Genomic DNA, 23,306 nt, shown 5'->3' on the forward strand with positions numbered 1-23,306 from the left:
ATTACACCCCAAGAGAACCCCACACCCTGAAAACTGCTTGCTTTGATAAGGGAGAGTTCTGGGTTTGGGTTGGTGTGTTTGGGTGGTTGTTGTTGTTGTTTGGGGTTTTTTTTTTTAGTTACAGATTATAGCAGAACCTATTCTAAAAAAACAGTAACTTTGGAGAAAGCCTTTAACATCAAATCCAACCATTACTATAGCACACTGCCATAGTAGTGCTACCACTAAACCATGTCCCAAAGCATGATATCTATATGTCTCTTAAATACCACTAGATACAGCAATTCCACCACTTCCCTGGGTAGACTGTTTCTGTGCGTGACAACCCTTTCAGTGAAGAAATTTTTCCTAGTATCTAAATCTGTGGCATAACTTGAGACCATTTCCTCTTGTCCTATTGTTTGTTACTTGGGAGAAGAGACTGGTGCCTACCTTGCTACACCTATACATGCTAATCAGAGTACCTTTGAGCTTTATTCTCAAATAATGCATTATGTAATAATTTATTTGGCTTATGAAAATGTTTACTTAGACTACAACAAGGCCTTCAACTGAAATCTGTGCTATTATTGATGTGTGTTGTTGGTGTTTGTCACAAAAGTGGAGAAGAAACTTCTGACCCTGGAACTAGGTGCAGCTGTCTACCTGTGTTTGCCTAGCCCAAGATGTTGCCTCCCTTGGCCTAAACTGTTCCCACAAGCCTGCTGGTCCTTCCCATGGCTTCTGGGCAGTCACCTTAGGCAGGCTTTGCTAGTGTAATGTAGCACTTTTGGTAGCTTCCTGTTCTGCCAGTATCCTGCAAAATCGATTTCACAGCACCTCCTGGCAGGTGGCCAAGCATGTGGTTGCCTTTTTCCCCATTACACTGTAACTGCCAACCACAGAGACCAGGAAGGCTTCCAAGGCTTTTTGAGGGCAGACATGCAGTCTTCCTGCCCTGCAGAGATCTGATGAGTTTGTAGACCTTTTCAAGCTTAGAACAGGGTAGGCCTCAGTCCTTGTCTTCCAGTTAGGATGGTGTCCGGAATCTTCTAGGGATGGAGGTGAGATTTTTCTTCTGGTTTGCCCATCCTTGTTTGGAGGGAGGCCTTTGAGGACACCCCTGCAGAAAGGGAGCAAGCTTGTTACATCTGCATTACTGACCCAGCTACTTGGACTGGGCAGTGGCAGAGCTCATCAGCTGAGGGTGGGAAACTGAGTCAGAACATGTATTCTCTCTTCTGTTTCCTGAAAGAAAAATACATTTTCAGTTTAAAGGGGTTCACAATTTTAGACATACAGAATGGTTTCAGAATTTGTTGTTTTGAGGTGTGATCCCTCTGTATGTCAGTTGCCTGTCATTTGATGTGCTGTGACATTACATTCTGCCATGTTGGCAAAAAAACACTAGCAATCAAGAGAGCTGTGCAAAGGCACAGTTACCAGAACTCAAACAATTCCTCAGAATGTATTTTTTAAGCAGCAAAGGATGGCAGGAAAACTAGTCCATCCCATAATATTGTTCCACTTGAATTTTTAAGTGTGCGGGATAAGGAAGAAAATACCCTGTGCTGGTTTTTTTCTGGTCTATGCCTTTAAAGTACTCAGAGCTGCAATACTATAGATATGACTCTTCTGCGTAGCAAGCTGGTTACTCATAGCTACAGTATTGTAGATATGACTCTTCTGCATAGCAAATGAGTTACAAAAAAGCATCATAAACCAAAAGGTTAATGAAATCATAATTAGTATAATTAGATCATCAGTAACAAACCTCATTCTCCATGATAGGTTATTACTGCAATGATTCCAATATCATATACTGTATATCTGCTGATTTATTTTTAAACAGGTTAATATTGTGAAGTCAGTACACTTGGCCAAGATAAAGTCTAAAAATAGACTGGAAGTGACAGTCTGGTAGCTGCCTTCATGGGTCCTGCAGGATCTGACAGGTTCCTATGGGTCTAAAGGTAGAGAGAGGAGTTTTCTTTGGGTGATTTTCACTGGCTGATTTCTTCCATACTGACCTATTACCTGAAGGCGTTTACATTGTAAGTAATATTTCATTCTCCAATTTTTATTCCCTTTTAGACTTCATTGTTTTCCTTTTTTCTGTGAAGAATTTTCAATGTGTTTTCACAGTAAGTTCTAATTTTACCACAACAACTTCAGGAGAAATTTAAAAGCTGAGAGGGAAAAAAGGTCTTCAAGCAAGGCTGAAGTACAAGTGGAGTGACTCCAAAACCCACAAAGTTTAGATTATTTACTGGGAAATGAATCAATACTTCTGGTCAGTGACACGGATGTCTCTGTTGTTTGGCATGTCAATGGAAATGAATAAATGTAATGTAGACTTTGCTGAATAAATAATAATTACTATCTCTACTGCAGTTACATGCACAATGAAGAAACAGGTTTTAAATAATTAATAATGAATGCAGAGACATATCATCAATAATATTAATGAGTCAAAGGTACTCACATTTATTACAGCTCAAGCTGTTAAGAATGAGTCTTCCCTGAAGTTGCGGGGAGACACTAATCAAAATACCCATGAGAAACAACTGCTCTTTGGAAGCTAAAAATAACCAAAAGCCTGTGCACGAGGCAGTAACTTTTAGCAGGCTGCAGTGGCAGCGCAGGGCTGGGTAAGGCCTGCACCTGCTGGGGCTGGGCTGGTGGGGAGGCAGCAGAGCCAGCGCTGGCCAGGACTGAGGATTGGCTGGCAGGCTGTGTGCCTGGCACCACCACACATCCCAGGGAAGGGCAGTGGACACAGCCACCTGACCTGCGCTCACTGCTGCACACCTAAAAGTCATTTGCTAGGTAAGGGCAAGCACTGCTATGCCAGCTTTTCTGCCTTATCTTTGAGTTTGCAGCAGCAATTCCGAGGAGAGAAAAAAAAAAAAAAAGCTGTAATCTTGTTTTACATCCTGTTAAATAGAAGTATAAAAGCAGGCTGCTCAGTCCCTGCTGTAAGGAGAATGAGCCCATTGTCAGGAGCGATTTAAGCACTTAGTCTTCTGACTTACTGAAGCTCAGTATTTATTCAGCAAAAAAATGTATCTCAGAATAAGAGAAATGTTACCTGGAGGTATGGTTTCTTTCTTCAATAATTACAGAGGGAGTTTTCAGTGATCAGTGTAGTGATCTAAGATGCCTAGTTAGAGAATCTGCATCTCCTTATTGCCAGGACTGTTAAGGAATAATGTGCAATTCACAGAGGAGCCTGCTTTACATATTGCTTCTTCTTTATATATAATTTCTCCTCAGAACTTACTTTATACAAACAATGAGTTCATGCACCCAGACTTTGCAGAGAAGCTGCTGACTGGGCATCACCAAGTGCTGTTTTTTGAATCAAGGAGTACTAGTCAAAGAAAAGGCTTTGCCATCAGGCTTTAATTTGTCCAAAACTCGAGTTTATGCAGAGTAGAACCACATTAGAAGATAATGTTTTGCTCCATTTTTTACAAACAATAACTTCATAGTGATATCCTAAGGTGTATAAGCAGACTCATATTCTTGCTGCTAATCTCCTACATCTGTACCTGCTTTTTCTGTCCTATCTCTGAATTTTTTGTTGCTGAAAGCAGAGGACCTGAGTGACATCCTTCCTGGTAGTGTTAGTGAAGGTTTGCTCTCACTGTGACCAGGATATCACCCATCATCTTACCAAGTACTCGCCAAACAGAAAGGGTTGTACGACTAAATAACTAACATTCAAATAAATGCTGGAGCTGGTCAAACAGATTTTTCTTTATCTCTTTCTCCACACACACATGCACATGCACAAACATAATGTAGAAATGAAATCTTATACTCAAAGATCTCCAAGAAGAAACAGGTGCAATGTACTGAGTTACCCTTGCCTTCAAGATCTAGTAAATACGCTGGTCCTTCCGATCCCTTTATTTTAAAGGTAGTTAAGGCTGCTCAGCACTTCCTTGGAACAGGACACCAACTGTTGCCACTTATTTCCTGTATCCATGTTTTAATTTACCTTTTTAATTATTAGTTCTTTTAGATATAATGGAGAGGCCTTCCTTGGAAATTAACCTGCCGGATAATCATGAAGAAGGAAAACTTTATGTAGTTGACTCCTTAAACAACTTGAACAAACTGAATGTTTGTCCAGATGAATCCCAGCATGTGCTAGGTACGTACAAGAGCATTGTGATTTTCTCTAGATACAACAGGCTGTCACAGAAGAGTTGTGTATGGCATTTGAAAAGACCACATAGTGTTGCACTCATGTTAGCAGCCCAGTGTGTATGGCCCATGTGTGTATGTCAAGCTCTGTACTGAAAACTACAAGGAAAAGATTGAAAATGGCATGGTTTAGACAGATGAATGGTTTAGCTGGTCCTGCTGAATATTTCAGTTAGCAGGTTCCTGAATGTCTTGGCATTTGGCTAGGAATTCAGTCAAGCATGAACTTAACTTCTGTTTTCATTGGGATCCATGAGGTGACCCTTTGCAGGATAACATCTCTAGTAATGCTCAATATACACCTACTACCCGAATAGCACTGGAACACTTCACAAGCACTAACATTCACACATGGCAATAGAGGCACCAGAGAATTATATTTTCATTCTTTTAAGACACATACCCTAAGGACTCAAACCAGTTACCTGAAATATTCCATGAGACTTTTAGGCATTTTAATTTGCAGATTCTCTTTACTTACATTTTCAGATAAAGGCTCTCACTCTTCAACTGATTTATGCAGCTTTTATCTTTGATTTCTCATGGCAACAAGAATATTTTCACCCAGTGATAGCTACAATATATTTGAGTTGTGACCTGAAAACATCTTAAGACCTGGAGTTCTTCAGCAGCATTCCACATAACAATACTTGAATCTGCTTTGATTTCCCTTACTAGAATGGCAAATTTGACTCAAGAAAAACTATAAAACAGCTATAGTTTCAAATGCCCATAACTTAATCATGCTTCTAGTTACAGGACTTAAATGTCTTTCCATTACTTCTGTTTCTGAGTCTTCTAACTGTTCCTAATTCAACTAACTGGAGTGGTGCTGGTTTCTATATTTGACACAAAGACGTAAACGTAAGCTACTTGAATTTCATTTGTAGATTATCTTGATATTGTCACTTTTACAAGTACAAAATGAGACAGTGGGATAAATCAGTTATAACAGCAAAAACTTTTTGCAGTGTGACTGTCTTGCTTTCTTTTGTGATATTTACTGGACAATATTGTTTACTTTCCAGTTAAATATACAGGGTTCTGTGGAATAATCACATGCCTCCCTACCTTTAAGCAGTAAATAAAGGTAGCCTAATACGTATTTTATGCATCACTTTGTAAAGTGCTTTGGCTCCTTCTAGGGTTATTTTCTAAAATAAATATATATTTTTAATTTTTTTTTAACTTGGAGATTGTGTAGATACCTTATCCCATCAGTTAAATATCTAAAATTAACTTTTGACAGTCTTTAGCTGCCTTACTCAGCAGTATAAAATTCTGCTTCTCTTGCCAGAAAATCAGTGAGAGCTATGGAGTATTTTTCAACTCCTGATAAACACTAAAATCTTATGAATGATCTATTAGTAATACAGCAGATTCCCAATTTGGTTTAAAAATTGTGTTTAGAGAGCATTGCAGTACACAGCAATCTTTTCGTTCATTGGCTTAATATGACCTGGCATAATCAAACACACTAGCAAACATGTTAAAAGCTATTTAAAATTTATATACTTTTTAATTGCTTTGGTAGCAGCCAAACAGCAATGTCTTTATGTTTTAGATGATGAAATGGTCCCACTGTTTACAGCTTGGCAAGAATCTGTGTTCACTGATTCCTCACACCACTGCTATCTGGCATGTTCAGCCAGCTGAAATAGTAAGAAGCATTCATTAGGCAGAGCAAGCACAAACCACTTTTGAGACCTCTATTGATAGCTTAGTATGCTTGAGAGACAGCAGTAGCAGGCCTTGCCATCCTTATAAGTCTGATTAGGAAGCAATATTGATGTAGGCACTTAGTATATGATGCATTTATTACGAATGCTAACGGAATAAAAATAATTCCCCAGACCCCAAATATTAAAAGGTTACAGCTTCCCCATGGGCAGGGGTGTGTTAAATGCAGTGAAGAAAAGCAGAGCTATTCCCAGAGATTTCCTGATAGCTCAGTGAGTTGGTCAGCCCCAGCTTGGTTCATTATTAAAGTGCTGTAATGACATACGCAGCTTTATCACTACAGGCTCAGTTGCAAAGACTTCAAAGATTTCTACCAGCTACAAGAAGAACATGATCTAGAAATATATTTTTCACAGCTGCACAGGCTACTCTCCCTTTCAGAATGCCAAAAGTGCTATTACAGGATGAGGAATTACACTAACTTGCATGTAATGTTAGTATGTATTTGACACCAAAATGAAATGAGATTAGCTCCTGGCTCTCTCCAAAATATAAAATAGAACCAAACCTTAGTAAGTAGTTAAAGTAGTATGCAAATCTGGGATTAAACAAATCTGGCTCAAGTATGATTTTTTTTTAATATTCACACGAATTTTCTCATGGCACTCACTTGACTTTACCTATTATCTTTAAGGCTGATGGCCACCTCTCTTTTAATTGCAGCTCTTTCTATGAGAGAAACTACTGACTTTCCCTATATGCAACACATTCTTAAAAAAGTAATAAACTGGCTTGCCATGCTCATTCAAGGGCAGCATAGCAACTATTTGTCCTTTTTTCCTCCTCATTCTTCATGTGCTTGAAGGACAACCTATGTAGGCCATGTGAGAGTCCATTCAATTTTTGGCAATTTGGGAGGATATGTACCTCATTTTTTATCGGAATGAAACAAAACCTTAAGAAGAATACTGAGAAAAATTGTTTTAATATAAACATTCATCCTATCCAACATCAGGAGTTTAACTGAGGTACTTAATATGGTAAATTAATAATCCCAAGGAATACTTCTATTGTCAAACAGAAGAAGAAACAAAGTTAGTGAATGAATATATATACGCAAAACTGAGCTGTAAAGAAGTTATGTTATGATATATTGTGCATCATTTCATGGAGCCAGAAGCATTTTGTCATGTTTATCCTAACCAACCTTCACAAACTTTATCACTAAATTATTTGTCATCTCATGACAGATGAGGAAGAGAGCACTGGTGGTACTGGAGAAAACACAGCAGGGAGCAACCTAAGAAAACAGCGCTTATTCTTCACCACTTTTATTCTTACTTTGATCGTCAGTTTGGCACTTGTTTCATTTGTAATATTCTTAATAAGTAAGTAAACCAAAGAGTGGTTCTTAAAGGTAGGGTCAGTTGGAATAAGAACTTTGCTGAAATGTGTCATGCTACCTTATGACATGCTGCTGCTCTATTTGCATGGTCAAAGGCAGTGCACCTTGGTCCTCTACTTTCTGAGCTAAAAGGCACAATTTTCTTCTCAGAGCTAAGGTTTTGTGAGCTTCTGTGAAGACTTTAGCTCAGCAGCGTTATATACTGTGCTGCTTAAAATGGCATCTGGAAATTAAGTTAAAGATGACTGTATGGCAGTGAGATACTTTGACAACATACCATCCATTCCACTCCAGATAAAACTCAGTATTGGTGTCATTCCACTGAAACTGGAATTACACCCAGGCTAACACTTCCATCAGGCTACTTGAAGAAAAACATGAAGGTTTCCAGCTAAGTACTGGCTGGAAATTGGTTTGGAAATAAGAAAATATCAAACATAAGAAACAAAAAATCAGATAAGATACATCAACACTAGCACGTAGCATTGACCCTGTAGACATAGTTACTGTTCTGTTTTGGCTGCCTTAGTTAAACACCTGGCTACTGGTGACCCTGATTCAGGGAGTCCTTGCCAGCTTGGGGTTTTCAGGGCTAATGGTATCAAGCAGAGTACAAAGTGCATTATTTTAACTTACAAGTCCATTTTGAATGAATTGTAATCCATGTAAAATCAGGATTTCTTTTAAGGAATCTGCTGGAACATAGGAAAAATCCTCATCTTCCTTTTTGAAGAGGAAATCCTAACCTTCGAGTGAATTTGCCCACAAGTGCTTAAAGAACAGAGTATCAGACAAGTAAAGAACACAAAGGGAATTTTCAGTGGCATGACTGTGAAACCCTGATTAAAGTATCTCATTCTTGATTTCTAGTCTTCCTTAATAGAGAGTTGCTAAAAGTAGAACCCTGGTATAGAAAATGAGTAATATGCCCCTCTAGTGGAAAAATGGTAAAGTAATAGTGAAACAGCTACTTACAGGGATTAAAGGAATTTCCTTGGGCTCAGGCTGGTGGAGGCTTGTGGTTTTTGAAACTGATTTCCAGCACTGTTTCAGATTCAATCCAGAGACATAGATTTGTTTACCATTGGCACTATTAGACTTAAACTTCAAAACCCATGGGTAAATTTTGTTAACTTCAGAAAGCCAAAATAAAAATAGCTCCAGAAGTGTATGTGACAGATACTGCATACTGGTGTTGCAGAGGAAACTGGCCTCCAAATGCCAATATATGCAAGAATTTTCAAGTAATCTAAATGCTTTCGGAAATGTGATGTGACTGTAGTCTGCTGTGTGTTACAGTAATTGTACTTTTAGAAAAATACAGCTGCATAGAATCATAGAATCACTAAGGTTGGAAGGGATCTTAAAGATCATCAAGTTCAACCCCCCTGCCATAAGCAGGGAACCCTACCACTAGATCAGGTTGCACAAAAATCTTGTCCAACCTGGCCTTAAAAACTTCCATGGACAGGGCACCAACAACCTCCCTGGGCAACCCATTCCAGTTCCTCACCACCCTTATAGTGAAGAATTTCTTCCTAATACCTAGCCTAAATCTCCCCTCTCTCAGTTTAAAACCATTACCCCCTGTCCTATCACTATCTTGTCTGATGAAAAGCCCCTCCCCAGCTTTCCTGTAGGCCCCTTCAGGTACTGGAAGGCTTCTATAAGGTCTCCCCGGAGCCTTCTCTTCTGTAGGCTGAACAGCCCAAACTCTCTCAGCCTGCCTTCATAGCAGAGGTGCTCCAGGCCTTTGATCATCTTGGTGGCCCTCTCTGGACCCTCTCCAACAGGTCTATATCTTTCTTGTGCTGAGGGCCCCAGAACTGTACACAGTATTCCAGGTGGGGTATCACCAGAGCAGAGTAGAGGGGCAGAATCACCTCCCTGGCCCTGCTGGCCACACTTCTTTTGATGCAGCCCAGGATGCAGTTGGCCCTCTGGGCTCCAGAGCAAACTGGTGGCTCATGTTGAGCTTCTCATCTACCACCTCCCCCATGTCCTTCTCCTCAGCACTGATCTCCAGCCATTCTTCCCCCAGCCTGTATTTGTGCCTGGGGTTGCACCAGCCCAGGTGCAGGACCCTGCATTTGGCCTTGTTGAACTTCATGAGGTTGGCACTGGCCCACCTCTCCAGCCTGTCAAGGTCCCTCTGGATGGCGTCCCTTCCCTCTTGGGTGTCAACCACACCACACAGATTGGTATCCTGACTTGCCCTTAGTGAAGCCATGTTGGCTGTCACCAGTCACCTCTTTATTTTCCATGTGCCTTAGCAGACTTTACAGGAGGATCTGTTCCATGACCCTGCCAGGCACAGAGGTGAGACTGACCGGCCTGTAGTTCCCTGGGTCTTCCTTTTTCACCTTTTTGAAAATAGGGACTATGTTCCCTTTTTTCCAATCAGTGGGAACCTCACCAGACTGCCATGACCTCTCAAATATGATGGATAGAGGCTTAGCAATTTCATTTGCCAGCTCCCTCAGGACCCGTGTGTGAATCCCATCAGGTCCCATAGATTTATGCACCTTCAGATTCTTTAGATGGTCACAAACCTGCTCTACACCTACACTGGGGAGTAATTAATTCTCCAAGTCCCTGGTTTCACCTTCTGTGGCCTTTGTGTTGAGGTTGGAGCACTTGCCAGAGAAGACTGAAGCAAAGAAGCCATTGAGGACTTCAGCCTTCTCATTATCCGGTGTTGCTACCTTGCCCGTTCCCTTCAGGAGAGGGCCTACACTCTCCTTGGATGTCCTTTTCTCCCCAGCATACCTAAAGAAGCTTTTTTTATTGTTCTTAACATCCCTGGCAAGATTTAATTCTAGCAGGGATTTGGCTCTCCTAACCTGATCCCTAGCTGCTTGGACAACCTCTCTGTAATCTTCCCAGGATACCTGCCCTAGCTTCCACCCCCTGTATGCCTCCTTCTTCAGTTTGAGCTTTTCTAGGAGCTGCTTACTCATCCATGCCACCCTCTTGGAGTTTCTGCTTGACTTCCTCTTAGTTGGGATGCAATGCTCTTGGGCCTGAGGAAGGTGATCCTTAAATATCAGCCAGCTTCATGGGCCCCTCTACCCTCTAGGATGTTATACCAAGACACTCTCTTGAGCAGATCCCTGAAGAAGCTGAAATCTGCCCTTCTGAAGTCAAGGGTAGTAAGCTTGCTGTGAGCCCTCCTTGCTGCCCTAAAGATCTTGCACTCCACCATTTCGTGGTCACTACAACCTAGGCTGCCCTTGAGCTTGACATCCCTCACCAGCCCTTCCTCATTGGTGAGGACAAGATCCAGCATAGCACCTCTCCTTGTTGGTTCCTTGATTACTTGGAAAAGGAAGTTACCATCTTTGCACTCTAGGAACCTCCTAGATTGTTTGTGTTTAGCAGAGTTGTTCTTCCAACAGATGTCAGGGTGGTTGAAGTCTCCCATGAGGACCATGGCTGCATGCTGTTCAGAAATAGGATCTTGGAGCCCTAGAAGAGACATTTTCCTGTGGACATTAACAGAACAGATGCAGACCTGAATACTGCAAAATTTGACATTGCCATAGTTGATTTTATCACACTACACTAACATGCATAAAAAGAGAAAATAAGCAATTAAAGAATGTAGTGAGTAGGTAAATCCACCAGATGCAGCACTTCCTATCATTAGGTTCTGCAGTTGTTTTCCTGATTAATATATTTATTCATCGTAATTCCCATGGGAATGCAAGAGAGGGTAGTGATTCTCTTGACTTAAATGTTGCCAATTAATGCAGTACAATTTTCATTTCAAGTTCAAACTAGAAACCAGATGGACCAAATATCAAGCAGACTGATATCTGAAAAGAAGAACATAGAAGAGCTTAAGAAAATGAACAATATTATATTAAAGCATCTAAATCAACCAGGGATTAAGGAAAAGGGGAGATACCTCTTCACACAGTCTCCTAACCTTCATGAGGACCCCATGCTGAGCTGAAAGTCCCTGGAGAAAAGATCTGCTTTGGAATGAGATTCAGCATATTCATGTATTCATATTTTCACATATGGCATACGGGTTACTTAAACATTCTGATATGGTCACTGGAGCATTGGAAAATCCAGCTGAATGAACAATCTTTAAAAACATTATTTTATCCTGTTTTATGTGAATATAGGTTTTGAAAACTAAGTCCATCTGATTTACAATAAACAATGGATTGTCAAGAATTTTGGGCATGAGTTCCAGATTCTCTATGCATTGTAAATTGCAGGACTAAGGTCTTAGTTTTACTTTAAATGTGAGTGAAAAATCACAGAAAATAGTGATTTCTATTCATATGATTCCAGCATGACTTTGTTCACTTAGTCATTCTCCTGTTCCTTTGGAACAAGTTTTGTGTTTGCTTCTCTATTATTTGTATTTAAGGATAACTTTAGATTCCATAACTTATAAATAAATCCAGTTCTACCACGGAGTTTGTTGGTTTTCCTTTCTGTGCGTTTAAATTGACTTACTACTTCTTTTGTGAAAAAATAAACTTCAGTAAAAAACCCCTCTTCTGTAATATGCCATACTCAGCCCAAATTTGTTCCAACTGAAAGTAGGTGTCCTGTTGTCTTACATGGCAAGTGGGTTTAGAGGACTCCGTCTGGTAATACCCATCTCATAGCAATGCCAGTACATTGTACTCAGTATCTGCTGCCATTATCTGGGTGAAGGCCAAGTGTCTATAAAGTGATGTGAGGAAAATACTACATGTTCTTGTACTCTTTGCTATAGTTGCTGTTGGCCACTATCAGAGAAGGACCAGGTGAAATCTGGTCTGGACCTTCACGTTTTTAAAATGGAACTTGTCAGATGGTGAAAGCAGAAGGTAACACCTTCTCACTCTGACTTTCCACAGCTGTGGAGACTGAGAACCAAAAGTGTGATCACATAAGGCACTGGTGGGAAGCTTTGTAATGTTAGTATTCAAAACCTTCCACTTGTACATGTTAAAAGGCCATCTCCATTATCAATAAATAAATTGGCTACTCCCATCACAACAGTGCAATGGCAGCTAACATTATGGAGTATCTCCAACATCTTCTCTTTTACTTTGAGTTCCCTCTCTCATCCAATGCTTTCTTATCTCTTCTGGACAATTTTACAGAAAAAAGTAATAAAAGTCGAAGATGTGCATTGTAGTCTCCTTTTGCAGAATGAATGATCCTCTCTGTCCTTTCTGTGTTGACTACTTCATTGTCTGCAACAGAGTGAAGAAGTAGGTCCACAAATCTTTATTAGTATTGCTCTACTTGGATTCACCCACCAGTTCTGTTCCTGCTATTAGGAGTGCTTTGCTTTACACCTGTGTTTTATACCTTCTTTCTATTTCTTGATTTTTCTTTTCCTGATATATTACTGTCAAGTCATTCACATAAAAATTGTCATGTTGGTCTTCAGAATTTATTACTCCTACTGTTAATTCCCAGCTGCAGTTGTAATTATCTCCTCTAAACATCACAAGTGGCAATTACAAAGATGACTTTAATATAACTAACAGGGAATGATAAAAGTAAGTGTAGGATAAGCTCTAAGGAAAGAAAGCCTAAAAGCCCAACCCAAGTATCTTTCTGTAAATGCTGTTAAATGATGAAAGAAAAAAATATCACAAGACTAAAAACATGACACTCGCAGAGTAGTTCCTCTATTCTTCTCCAAGCTGTCAGCTGCTTTTTAGTGACAGTGTTAAGCTCTCAACTCTCCCACTCATCTTGTAGCTACTGTAACTGCTTTGAAGCTCCTGTGGTGCACACACACATCTGTACTTGTTAGCCAGGGAGAAACAACTCTAGTACTTGGCACTCTGTACATCTCAACCACATGGATTTGTACAACTCTTGTTGTAATTGCAGTTATCAGAGCAGTCTGTGCTCCAATAAAAACTGGCACCAATAGTCAATTTTTACAGCAGGAGACCGTAAACAAAATCTGTGCTACAGCAACAGTCCCCAAATAAATTAAAGCTTCCTCATCTATCTCATCTCGTCCTGCATATCTCTTGATCTAGTTATTCAATCAGTACACATAAGGAACCCACCTTTTTTGTCCCTAATCTTGATTAGAAGTGTTGGGGTTTTTTTCACTCCATGCTTTAAACCTGCAAGGTGCCAAGTACCCTCAGCTGTCACAGACTTCAGACCAGCTGGGGCCTAACAATGTGCAGGTGTGCTCAGTATCACACAGGACTGAGGCCCTGAGTCATCCTTTTCACATTGAATCACTTCTTCACTTCTAGTGATCAATAACTAAGGTCAGTGACTGAAAAAGTGCAAAGGTCCAAAGGCCTTTGCTCCTTAGGCCCATGCTTTTAGCACTGCTGACTCATGGGGCAGCACTGCAAATGGCTGCTTATGGCTTCTCAGCTCAAGTTACCAATGTTGACTTACAGCGCTTAGAACTGCTGCCCTGTGAGACCAGAGCAGGGCTGAGAGGGCTGCTTTGACAGCAGAGTGCTACAACCAATTCACCCCCACTTTCTGGAGTACCTCCCTAAACAGAAGCAAGCACCATCTACTTCAGGGGAACATTTATTTCTAATATGCTGACAGTGAAATAGTCCCAAACAAACCAATACTTGACTCTTGAAATCTTCTACAAGCTTGACCGTAAAGTGAATTTCAGCTCATTTCAGAGCTCCATTATCTTCCTTTTAAATAAACAGCTAAGTGACTAGTAAACTCCAAGCTCCAACCGCATGTGGCATAATCTCTGTGCTGTACCTGGATGTTCCAATGTCTCCTCTAAACATGGGTAAGATCTCTGTTCTTGTATGGCTGCACATCTCAGGACCCTGTGCAATGCCTGGTACCACAATAAACAAGAGAAGGAAGGTGATTTGATAGTCATAGCTTCTTCTTACAGTAGTCACAGCCATTCTCCTCAGTAGTACTGCTTCACAGAAGCACAGAGTGGTCCAGGTTGGAAGGGACCTCTGAAGATCATCTAGTCCACCCCCCCTGCTAGAGATTCCTTCCTTTTACTTGCAGGCTATAGAGGTATTTCTCCAAAGGAATTTGCTTTTTTTGCTCTGAGTCTACTGTAAATAAAAATGATGCAAAAGGGTTCAGACTTAACATGCCATTGACACTCCTCTCTCTCAACAGCTGCAACTACTATCATTACTGAAATGACAGCTTGACTTCAGATCTTCTGCTGAATAAATATGGAAAATATTAGAGAGATCCTAGTAAGCAAGGAGAAACACCTAGAAGATTTAACCAAGAAATTATCGTCAGCGTCCATCAAAGGCATCATGGTGCCAGCCTGCCAGTCCCTGCAATGTTGGCTGAATCTTTAGGTCATTAGGTAACATCAACAGACAAAACAGTCTTTTCCTCTGGTTGCTAAGAATTTCACTCCTTTGTTCCAGATATTCACAACAGTCCATGTTCTTGTTAAGCCAAAACCATCAAACTGTATCTGACTGTGAAACTAGTCAGTAAAGGGGGATTTTGAGAGGCAATCAAATCCATGCTTTTTTTACTGAAACTGACAAATGCTTGGCCATTCAGATTCTAAAATATTTAAATGAGGGACCTTACACAAATCTAGTGCTTAACTAATCACATGGTTATTTTTTTTCTTGAAAGCTAAATAAATTTTCCCTATTAAAATTTAAGCCCATTGTTACCTTCCAGTTTTCCAGTTATTTTATATTACACTAACCCTGCAAAGCAATTTTACCCTTAAGAATGATTTTTCACCCTCTGAGATACCTGGAATTTTAATACAACGCTTACTCTTAAACTCCAGTAAGAGTTCAGTTCATGTGTGTCATTCACTGGTAACAAAACAATGCTGAGCACAGGGAAAAAACAATAATGATGTGTTTATTCTGAATTTGGAAAAAAGAGAAAATTCCTGAAGTGGCAAAAGGATTGTCACAAGTTTTGTTAGACCACATGCTCTCAAAGGTGATGAGCTGTGTGTTGCCTACAATCCATGCTGTTCAGGAACACTAAATGCGATGTCAAGGTATTTGCAAAATGAGCGGAGTGGAACAGCATTGAACAAAGCAGGAGTACTGTCAGAACTAGAATTATCTGAAAAACAAAATCCCATTTCATGGGGTTTTGAAGTCTTTGAAGACCCAATATTTACTTTCGTTCTACAGATGCATTGTCTTGTAGAATTACACATGAAAATGCCTATAAATACACATTTTCTGACACAAAAGTCCAAGTTTTCTTATTAATTTCACCTCTATCACTGGAGTTTCTGCTCTGGGATTCAGAACCTACCCCACTGGAAATGGCAGCAAAGCAATGTGCTCCATGAAAGCATTAGCCCTTCGAAAGTGTTTATTTAGACAAAAAAATCTCAGCCAGCTCTAATTAGAACTCTGATTAAGCAACATCTAGATAGAACAAATGCCAAATAGCAACTAAAAATTGGATTTATATTTTGACTTGTAACTGAAAATCATCTGTCTGAGAAGATGCTTAACTTGATCTTCTTATAGGTTGTTACTGTAATTTAGCTTGGAAGATGTTGGTGCATAATGAAAGTTGGATCCAAACCTTAGATCTCAGCCCAGTGCCACTGGGATTAAGGGAACTGTTCAATTAAGAAAAAGCCCATTTGGTTCATGTTGCTGTTCTTATTTTCCTGACAGATTAACAAGAATACTGAGATTTAAAGAGAGGGACAGAGAGAATGAATGTACTGTCATTGCCTCTGGGATACGTAAGAAACAGTAACACTATATCCAAAGAGGTTAGTCTATTTGAGAAAAAGTTCAATCGTAGAATTCAATAAAAGGTTTTTACAGACTGTTTCCTATCCTTTCTCTGGTTTCTGGGCCACTCTTCAGCAATCAAAATGCTGTCCACGACTCACTGATCAGCCAGCAAAACCCTTGAATGGTAATGAGAACCTTCCAGTAGAGACAGTCACAGCACAGTGCTGCTGCTAATTTATCACTGTGAGGCAAACTGCATCACACACAAGGGTGAAAGGACAATTTAAAAATCGATTGCCTGCCAATTTAAAAATCTATTAATGATTATGGGTTTGCTTTTTAAGTTCTGCACTGCTCATTTAATCTTAATATCTTCTTCACCACATAAATGACTTTGGAAAATGGAGCTTGTCTACAAGGTGACACAAAATTTTGAAACTCACAGACACCCTTTGCTCCTCAGCAAAAGTTCCAATAGTGCTTTAGTGTTTTGGGTTTTTTTGTGGTTTTTATTATTTTTTTTTTCCTGAGAGGAACATGAAGCATTTTCTTTAGAAGACCTCTCCCTGAGTACTCAAAATCACATAGGTAGATATGTAGGTGATAATATATATTTTTTTATTATTATTTTTCAACAGATGATGTGACATGGATTCTAGTTCTTTTTGTGTGTCATCAGTCACTGTCTGACTTCCATCCTGGAGCAAGCTTAAATAACTAGATAATGGAGAAAAAATTTGCTCCCCGTAAACTAGAAATAAAAAGGACAGAATTTAATTATATTATTTTAAATAGAATTTTAGGAGTTTTTTGTTTTGCTTTTTAAAAAAACAGATAGTCAACCAACCTATGGTAGAGTCGAAAGAAACCTTCCTTGGAAATGCTTCTTGTAGATGCTCACCTGTAAGATTTTGTTCAGATTGGTTTGCCTGAGCTGCTATGTTGATCCCAAGCAGCTCGTTACACTTCTTGTTTGGCACAGATATTTTAAGTGAATGTAGTCAAGTGACTTTAAAAAAGAACTCCCTGAGGCCCTTGTTTTTAGGGGCAGTTTTGAACTACATTCAGCTTCAGAAAAAAAGTCCTCAGCAGCAGGAGGATCCCTTGCAATCTACAGCAAGTGAGTCAGCTCGCTGAACTGCAGGGGGAGTGAATGAAATCTACCGAACTGATTCAGCATCTATAAATACAGACTGACTGACTCACTTATGCCTCCTCCTTGAGAAACAGTGGTCATAACAAGACATCAAGGTAAGCCATAAAACAGCAAACGTCCCCGTGTTTTGCTGAATACTCTTCATGTTTTTGTGTCTTCCCCAGTAACTTACCACCAGTCTGAGAGGGTGCTTCAAGGTCTTTACTCAAGCACCTCGGCCGAGGGAAGCAGAAACCACCAGTCAGTTTGGACATACCCTGGCCGGCCTGTTGAAAACATGTCACCTTCCTACTTCTATGTTCACAGTGCTTGCCCAGGGCCTGAGAATGTGAAGCTATTTTTGCTGCCAACACCAGAGAGAGCTGCCATTTACTAAAACTTTGCAGCCTCTGCAGTGAAGGGAAGCCTGCTGGCAATGGACAACAGGCCGTAGCAAACCAGAAGGTGGCTGTTCCTATAAAACGCAGCTTGATTTCCACAGGCTGCGTTCTAGGCGGCTGGCACCGCTCTCTTTTCACCTCTCACCTTTTGCTGCCGCCGCTCACACCGCCCCGCGGCCTCCCCGCCTGGCCCGGCCCAACCTGGGCCTGCCCTGCCTGGGCCTGCCCGCCCGGGCCTCCCCGCCGGGCCGAGGCCGCCCCCGGGCTCCGCCGGGCCGAGGGTGACCCCTGGCGGCCGCCGCCCGCACCCGAGGGCCCGCCCGGCAGCGGGGGTAGGCGGGCGGGCCTGGCGGCCACGGGGAGGAAGGGGAGCGGCGCTGGGGGCAAGTCCCTTGAGAAGGAGGGTCCCCGGCAGCGCAGCTGCTGCCCGGCGAGCCCTGGGCACCGCAGCAGGGTGGTGCGAGGGGAAAGAGCGCGGAGGGAGGCGGTACAAATTCAGAGACCCAAATTCAGAGAGCGTTGCTCGCCGGGCTGGGAAGGGCGGGGCAGGGGCAGGGGCAGGGCTGGGAAGGGCAGGGCTGGGAAGGGCAGGGCTGGGAAGGGCAGGGCAGGGCAGGGCCCGGCAGGGCAGGGCCCGGCAGGGGCGGCCCACGGGCACGGGCGGTACCTCCCAAGTGTCGGGTGTGGAGATGCATGAAACGCCTCCGTGTGCTTAAGCTTTTCCAAAGGGCACTGCTGCTCCAAGTTGGCTGTCGGAAAAGCTTGGTTTTCTTCAATGGCTCTCTTTTTTCCTCTACTTTTTAATTTATTTATTCCCTCTGCCAGGACAGCAGTCATGCCATTTTAACGCGGTTTTATTTTATATGTTGCTATTTTGATGAAAATTGTTGTGTACTTGCTAGGCTTACATACGGAGAAAGAACAAGGAAGTCTGGCAAAAGAAGCTGATCAAAAGCATTAATTCAAAAAAGAAGTATGAATGTAGTAGTGAAACATTTCCTATTAGTATTTCCAGTCCAGCCCTACTGTCTCTATTATCCTCGGTCTGCCAAGCTACTTTGCTGTGTACTACAACGGTACACCCAGGGGCTCCTGATAAAATCAAGTATAAAAAGGAATTAACATAAGCATCTTTTGAAGTGTTCCTGAGTGTTTCAGTGTCCCCTTTCACTGCAAACGTGGCAGCCTTTCAGGAGAAGAGGGAAGACCAACCACCAAGTTGAAGTCGTAACTCTTCTGCCCTGGGGAGGGAAGGAAGGGACAATGGGCGCATGAGGCCTCTGCCAGAGGAGGAAGATAGATGGGGTGGGGATGTCTGACAAGTCAGCCCCAAAACATGGACCTCTTAAAGATCTGCCGATGTAGGGCAGAGCTGGGTTGGGGACTGTCACAGAGGAACTTTAGCCCATCTTGGAGGTGGGAGGGTGGGCCATTTTCAGGTCAGTGGAACCTGTTGTGAGCATTCCTGGGGAAGGGTCAGTGGTGGCCCCTGTGAACCTGTGAAATGCAGCCCCTGCCTGGGGGTAAATGAGGCAGGAGCCAGGGAGACCTGTGTTCAGCATGTGGCATTTGCCACGCTTGGGAGCTGGGGTTTTCTGAGCAGCTGTTTTCTGAGAGGTGGTTAACATGGATCTCGTTAGTCTGTTCAGCATCATTTTTTCTTCCTTCAGCTCTGTGATACAATGACATTTTGCCAGTGACTAGAATGGCCATTCACATGCTGATGAAGAACTTATTGTTAAGCCTATTAGAGGATCATTGACATGGATCATTGACACACTCAAGACATTACTTGGCCAAGGGTTAGGCATATGCATTAATTTGAGGGAGATGTAGGTCTTCTTAAAAGTTATTACAGTGCAAGGGACGATTTTATATCTGTGTTCTGTTCACTCATTTTGAGATGGAGAATTTCTTACTCCACTTGAAGAAGCCTTCCTAATACTCTGCAGGGCTAGTAAAGATGAAGCCATTTATTTGAATAAAAGTCCTCTATTATGCCTTATGGACCAACATTTCCCTTTCCATAAGAACCTGAGATTTGTAGTTTGAATTTCTGTAATCCTACAGAAGTAGCTACAGTAGCTGTCCCAATATGATGTTATTATGCACTATTTCCAATCCCAAAGTAGCCCTCGAACTGCCTCTTTCTGCCCTTGCTGGGAGCAGTTAAATACTCCAGAGTGAACTCTGTGTATTCAAAATTAGTTGGATCTCTCATCACTGAGAGACTGCAGTCTCCTCTCTATTCAGATTTCCTTCTGGGAGACCTCTGGTCTGGGCCCTGTCCTTGCAGGACAGCTGATGACTGATTGTTCTGAGTGGTGGTCACCTGTTGCAGTTTAAGGCATTTCAAGACAAAGTCTTATCTCCTTAAAGCTGTTGTTCTGATAGATAAGAAATTTTGACTGGTATTTATACTCAATTTAGCTATCAGTCTTGGCAGAAAATGAAGCATCTTATGGTAGTTTCCAACAATTTGTGTTGTATAGATTAGTTCTGTTTCTTTCTTAGGTATCTATAAAGCAGTAGGGTTTCTAATTTTGAAATAATTTGCCTCCTGGGGGGATTCTTTTATGGGTACCACAGGCCATACTTCTCACCTGCTGTTAATTTCTTGCCAGCTAATCATGCACTATATTTTCTTATTCCTTCTGCAAAAACATAAACTTCATATGAAAGTCCTAACTCCTGAAAGGTTTACTTGAAACCTTTCCTTTCTCAAGGAAACCTTTCCTTTACCATTTCATGGAAATAGTACAGCTTTAACAAGTGGCACTGAGAGCTACATTTAAATGCCCTGTTATTTGAGAGCTACAGCCCTCACCTGGGAAACAGGAAGCAATAGCTGAAATTTGCTTAAGCTGGCCACATGATATCTGAGTGATTGGACAAAGCAGGAGAGGTGAACTAACTCTGCCATTGCCTTTTTTATCCTGTGAAGACCATGATTCATCATATGTGCTCTAGAAAAAGTGGGCACTGGAGGAGAGACATAAAACCAGCTCATTTCTGGATCCTGACAGGTCGTGACTGTGAACTAGGTGCTAATAGATCATCATTGCCAGGAGAAGGTATTTAGATGTTCAGAGAAATTTTCTGGTGCCAAGATGTGTCTGCATGCTTCCAATGTTACATGGCAAATTAGATGGAGTTTTGAAGATCTCATTTTGGAGCAAAGATGAATGAAGTGACAGTTAGCTGGAAAAAAGGTGCTGGAAAAAGCTGTTTCCTCAAACTCAGTCCAAAGGATTAGGAAAATAACAAAACAGGAGAAGGGTCTCTCAGGATCTCTGTAGCACTTAAATTCCAGTAACTCCCGAAGGTATTATTAAGCCTCTAACTCCTAAAGGTGACTAATTGTCATGATGACAGCCTTTTGTAAAGCTACACCTTAATCTCTCCAAGTGTGAAGTGGAGAGAGTAACATTTTCCTGATTCAGAGAACCATTATGGGGATAAACTAAATACCATGAGTCATCTAATGATAAGAACAAGATAATGACTCTTTTTTTTTCCCTCAGGGAAAAAAAGGCACAGGATTATCTTCAGTGTCATCATTCCACCTGGACAATGTCAAAGGAGAGCTTCTTACCCTGTTGGTCTTACCCCTGGCAGTTCACGCTCAGAGCTGGATCTGAAAAGTAATTTATTATTTTCTGATGCCAAAGGAGGCATCGCTTGCTCACTTTGGAACAAGTGGGAAGGGAGAGGATGCTCCACTGGTGTGCAAGGGGTAGAGACTTTCCTGGCAGGAAACTCTCAAGGAAGAGGTGACAATGGCACCACTTACATTTACCTTTATTTAAACTTCTCCTTTCTGGAAGTTTCCCCCTGACCGGGTTTGGCATTTCAGTTTTGGCACCCAAATTATAGAGCATCCTGGCAGAGAACATTGCATGAACAAATTTGGTGGGCTTTAGCATAGTTTGCACTGGAATGTGCACTTGAGTGGGGATCTGGGCTTCTCACAAAACAGATGGTCTGGAGCTGATGTTCATTGGCAGATCTTGCTCCATTTTTTAAGCTTTTCAATTTCCCTTTCACATTACAAATGACTGACTTATAAAAAAAAACAAATCAACACACAGACATACAATTCCTGTACATTGAGAAAACTTCTTCAGTAATGAGTGCTGGCAAAAATGAGCTTACATTGGGGAGGTTTAGAACAGGCAGTAGAGAGAAATCTGAACAGCTTTTCAGGAGACAATGCAGACTTTTTCCACTAGGTGGTGGAAATCTGCCACCATCCAGAGGTTTAAAAAAAAACAAACAAACGGGAGAAAACCCACATAATTATGAAGGGCAGGCTGAATTAAGATAGAAAATAGCTGTAATAACAGCTTACGATGTATCGATTAAAATGAGTTCTCTGCCTGTCGAAGAGAAAATCATAGAAAATTATTTTTAATGCTATCCCTGACACAGAGGCAAAAATGTCAGTTAGGGAGGTTTTCTGATGTTTTAGAAAAGGAAATGAAAGGATAATTTAATCTAAATTAATTCTCTCACCCTCTACCGAAGGACTGTCGTGTGTAATTTCAGACCATAGCAACTCAGGAAACAAATCTCTCGTGCATTTATTTATCTTTGACTGCCAAAATACATTTTTTAAATTAGTAATTGCAATTAACATGCTTCATAGATATCCCACAGCCCAAGACTCACTGCCATGTAAGCATTGTTTCTAAAGGTGTCCTCATGGTGGCAGCAAAATGATCAATTATTTAACAACAACAGATTTGAAAATGACACAATTTTCTATTGTTCTTGGCGTAATTCATGGCTGGAACAGCAGAGACAGAGCACATGCTCTGGTGCCAACATCACAGAAGGAACAAAAATTTGCAAAGTCACTTGCTGCTTCTAATACAGCACCAAACAACCACTGTGGACTGTATTATACCTTTCTTCCTTCAGAGCTACTCCCAAGATATAACTGATATATGATTCATATTTTAAGATGAAAGCAACTATCATGGATAGTTTTCAAAGATACTGAGGACCTAGTCTTTTCACTGAAATTCATGGTTGTTATCTCAGTAGCAATTCACACAACCCATAGAATGAAGTCATCAACAAGCCGTCATTTTGAAAAGAGAAAGAAAAGAAGAGATGGTGATATACCTGGTTTGAAGAAGCTGTCATTTTGATGAAGTAAGCTTGCCCCTCATTTATTGAACAGGATACAATAAATCATGTTCTTGTTATTGTCATTCTGAGCATGCTGGGTTCACTTCCTGATCCATTTTATTGACCCTATCTTGCAAACATCCAGTTTTATAAATTATATCCAATGTTTACATCTCGTGTCCTGGAAAAGTATCGAACCCAAACACAGCCCTAATATGCTTCTGCCCAGCCCAATCCATGTGAATCTTGAGTTCTTCTCATTGTACAGAAATCTTTCTTCATTTATGCATAGATGGACCTCAGTGCTGCTGTCGAATGGCTTGATTTCTTCTTGGTATCTATTGGAAAAGCGGCTCATGGTGGGGTTAAAAGGCTGAACTCTTTAGAGGAGTGGGATGAACTTTCAGTTAATGAGTTGCAGCTAATCCGTGCTCTTCTGGTCCTGTCAATGAGGGTCACAGAAACTCTACTTTCATCTTTTGTGTCATTGCCAGGGAGTAAGTTCTTTCCATTTGATGTCTTTCCTTAGCCTGTCTGATGTCTGAGCAGACTACATATCACATGGGTACCCCACTGAACTGCACAATAGCCGTGGTACTTGCTCTTTCTGCCAAAGAGATCTTGCATTCCAAAGTACAATCAGCACAGTTTCCCCTGCCAGCTTCAGA

General features: G+C 41.2%; 1 protein-coding gene across 1 annotated transcript; it reads left to right on the top strand.

The window, feature by feature from the left end:
* The first annotated feature begins 961 nt into the window (after positions 1 to 961).
* LSMEM1 (leucine rich single-pass membrane protein 1) lies at positions 962 to 11,327 on the top strand. Its single transcript, XM_051632529.1, has 5 exons — positions 962 to 1,043; positions 1,832 to 2,033; positions 4,001 to 4,141; positions 7,125 to 7,262; positions 11,053 to 11,327. The coding sequence occupies exons 3-5, from the start codon at positions 4,015 to 4,017 to the stop codon at positions 11,235 to 11,237; spliced, it is 450 nt and encodes a 149-aa protein (XP_051488489.1). The 5' UTR covers positions 962 to 1,043; positions 1,832 to 2,033; positions 4,001 to 4,014; the 3' UTR covers positions 11,238 to 11,327.
* Positions 11,328 to 23,306: the final 11,979 nt, after the last annotated feature.

Source organism: Apus apus, chromosome 1 (genome assembly GCF_020740795.1).
Source record: "Apus apus isolate bApuApu2 chromosome 1, bApuApu2.pri.cur, whole genome shotgun sequence".
In the NCBI taxonomy this organism is placed as follows: domain Eukaryota; kingdom Metazoa; phylum Chordata; class Aves; order Apodiformes; family Apodidae; genus Apus; species Apus apus.

Excerpts from the sequence above, each read along its gene's own strand:
- LSMEM1 (XM_051632529.1), top strand. The coding sequence starts at position 4,015 with ATGGAGAGGCCTTCCTTGGAAATTAACCTGCCGGATAATCATGAAGAA. Across the intron at positions 4,142-7,124 it reads TGAATCCCAGCATGTGCTAG|ATGAGGAAGAGAGCACTGGT; the intron begins GTACGTACAAGA and ends ATCTCATGACAG. Across the intron at positions 7,263-11,052 it reads ATTTGTAATATTCTTAATAA|TTCAAACTAGAAACCAGATG; the intron begins GTAAGTAAACCA and ends TTTCATTTCAAG.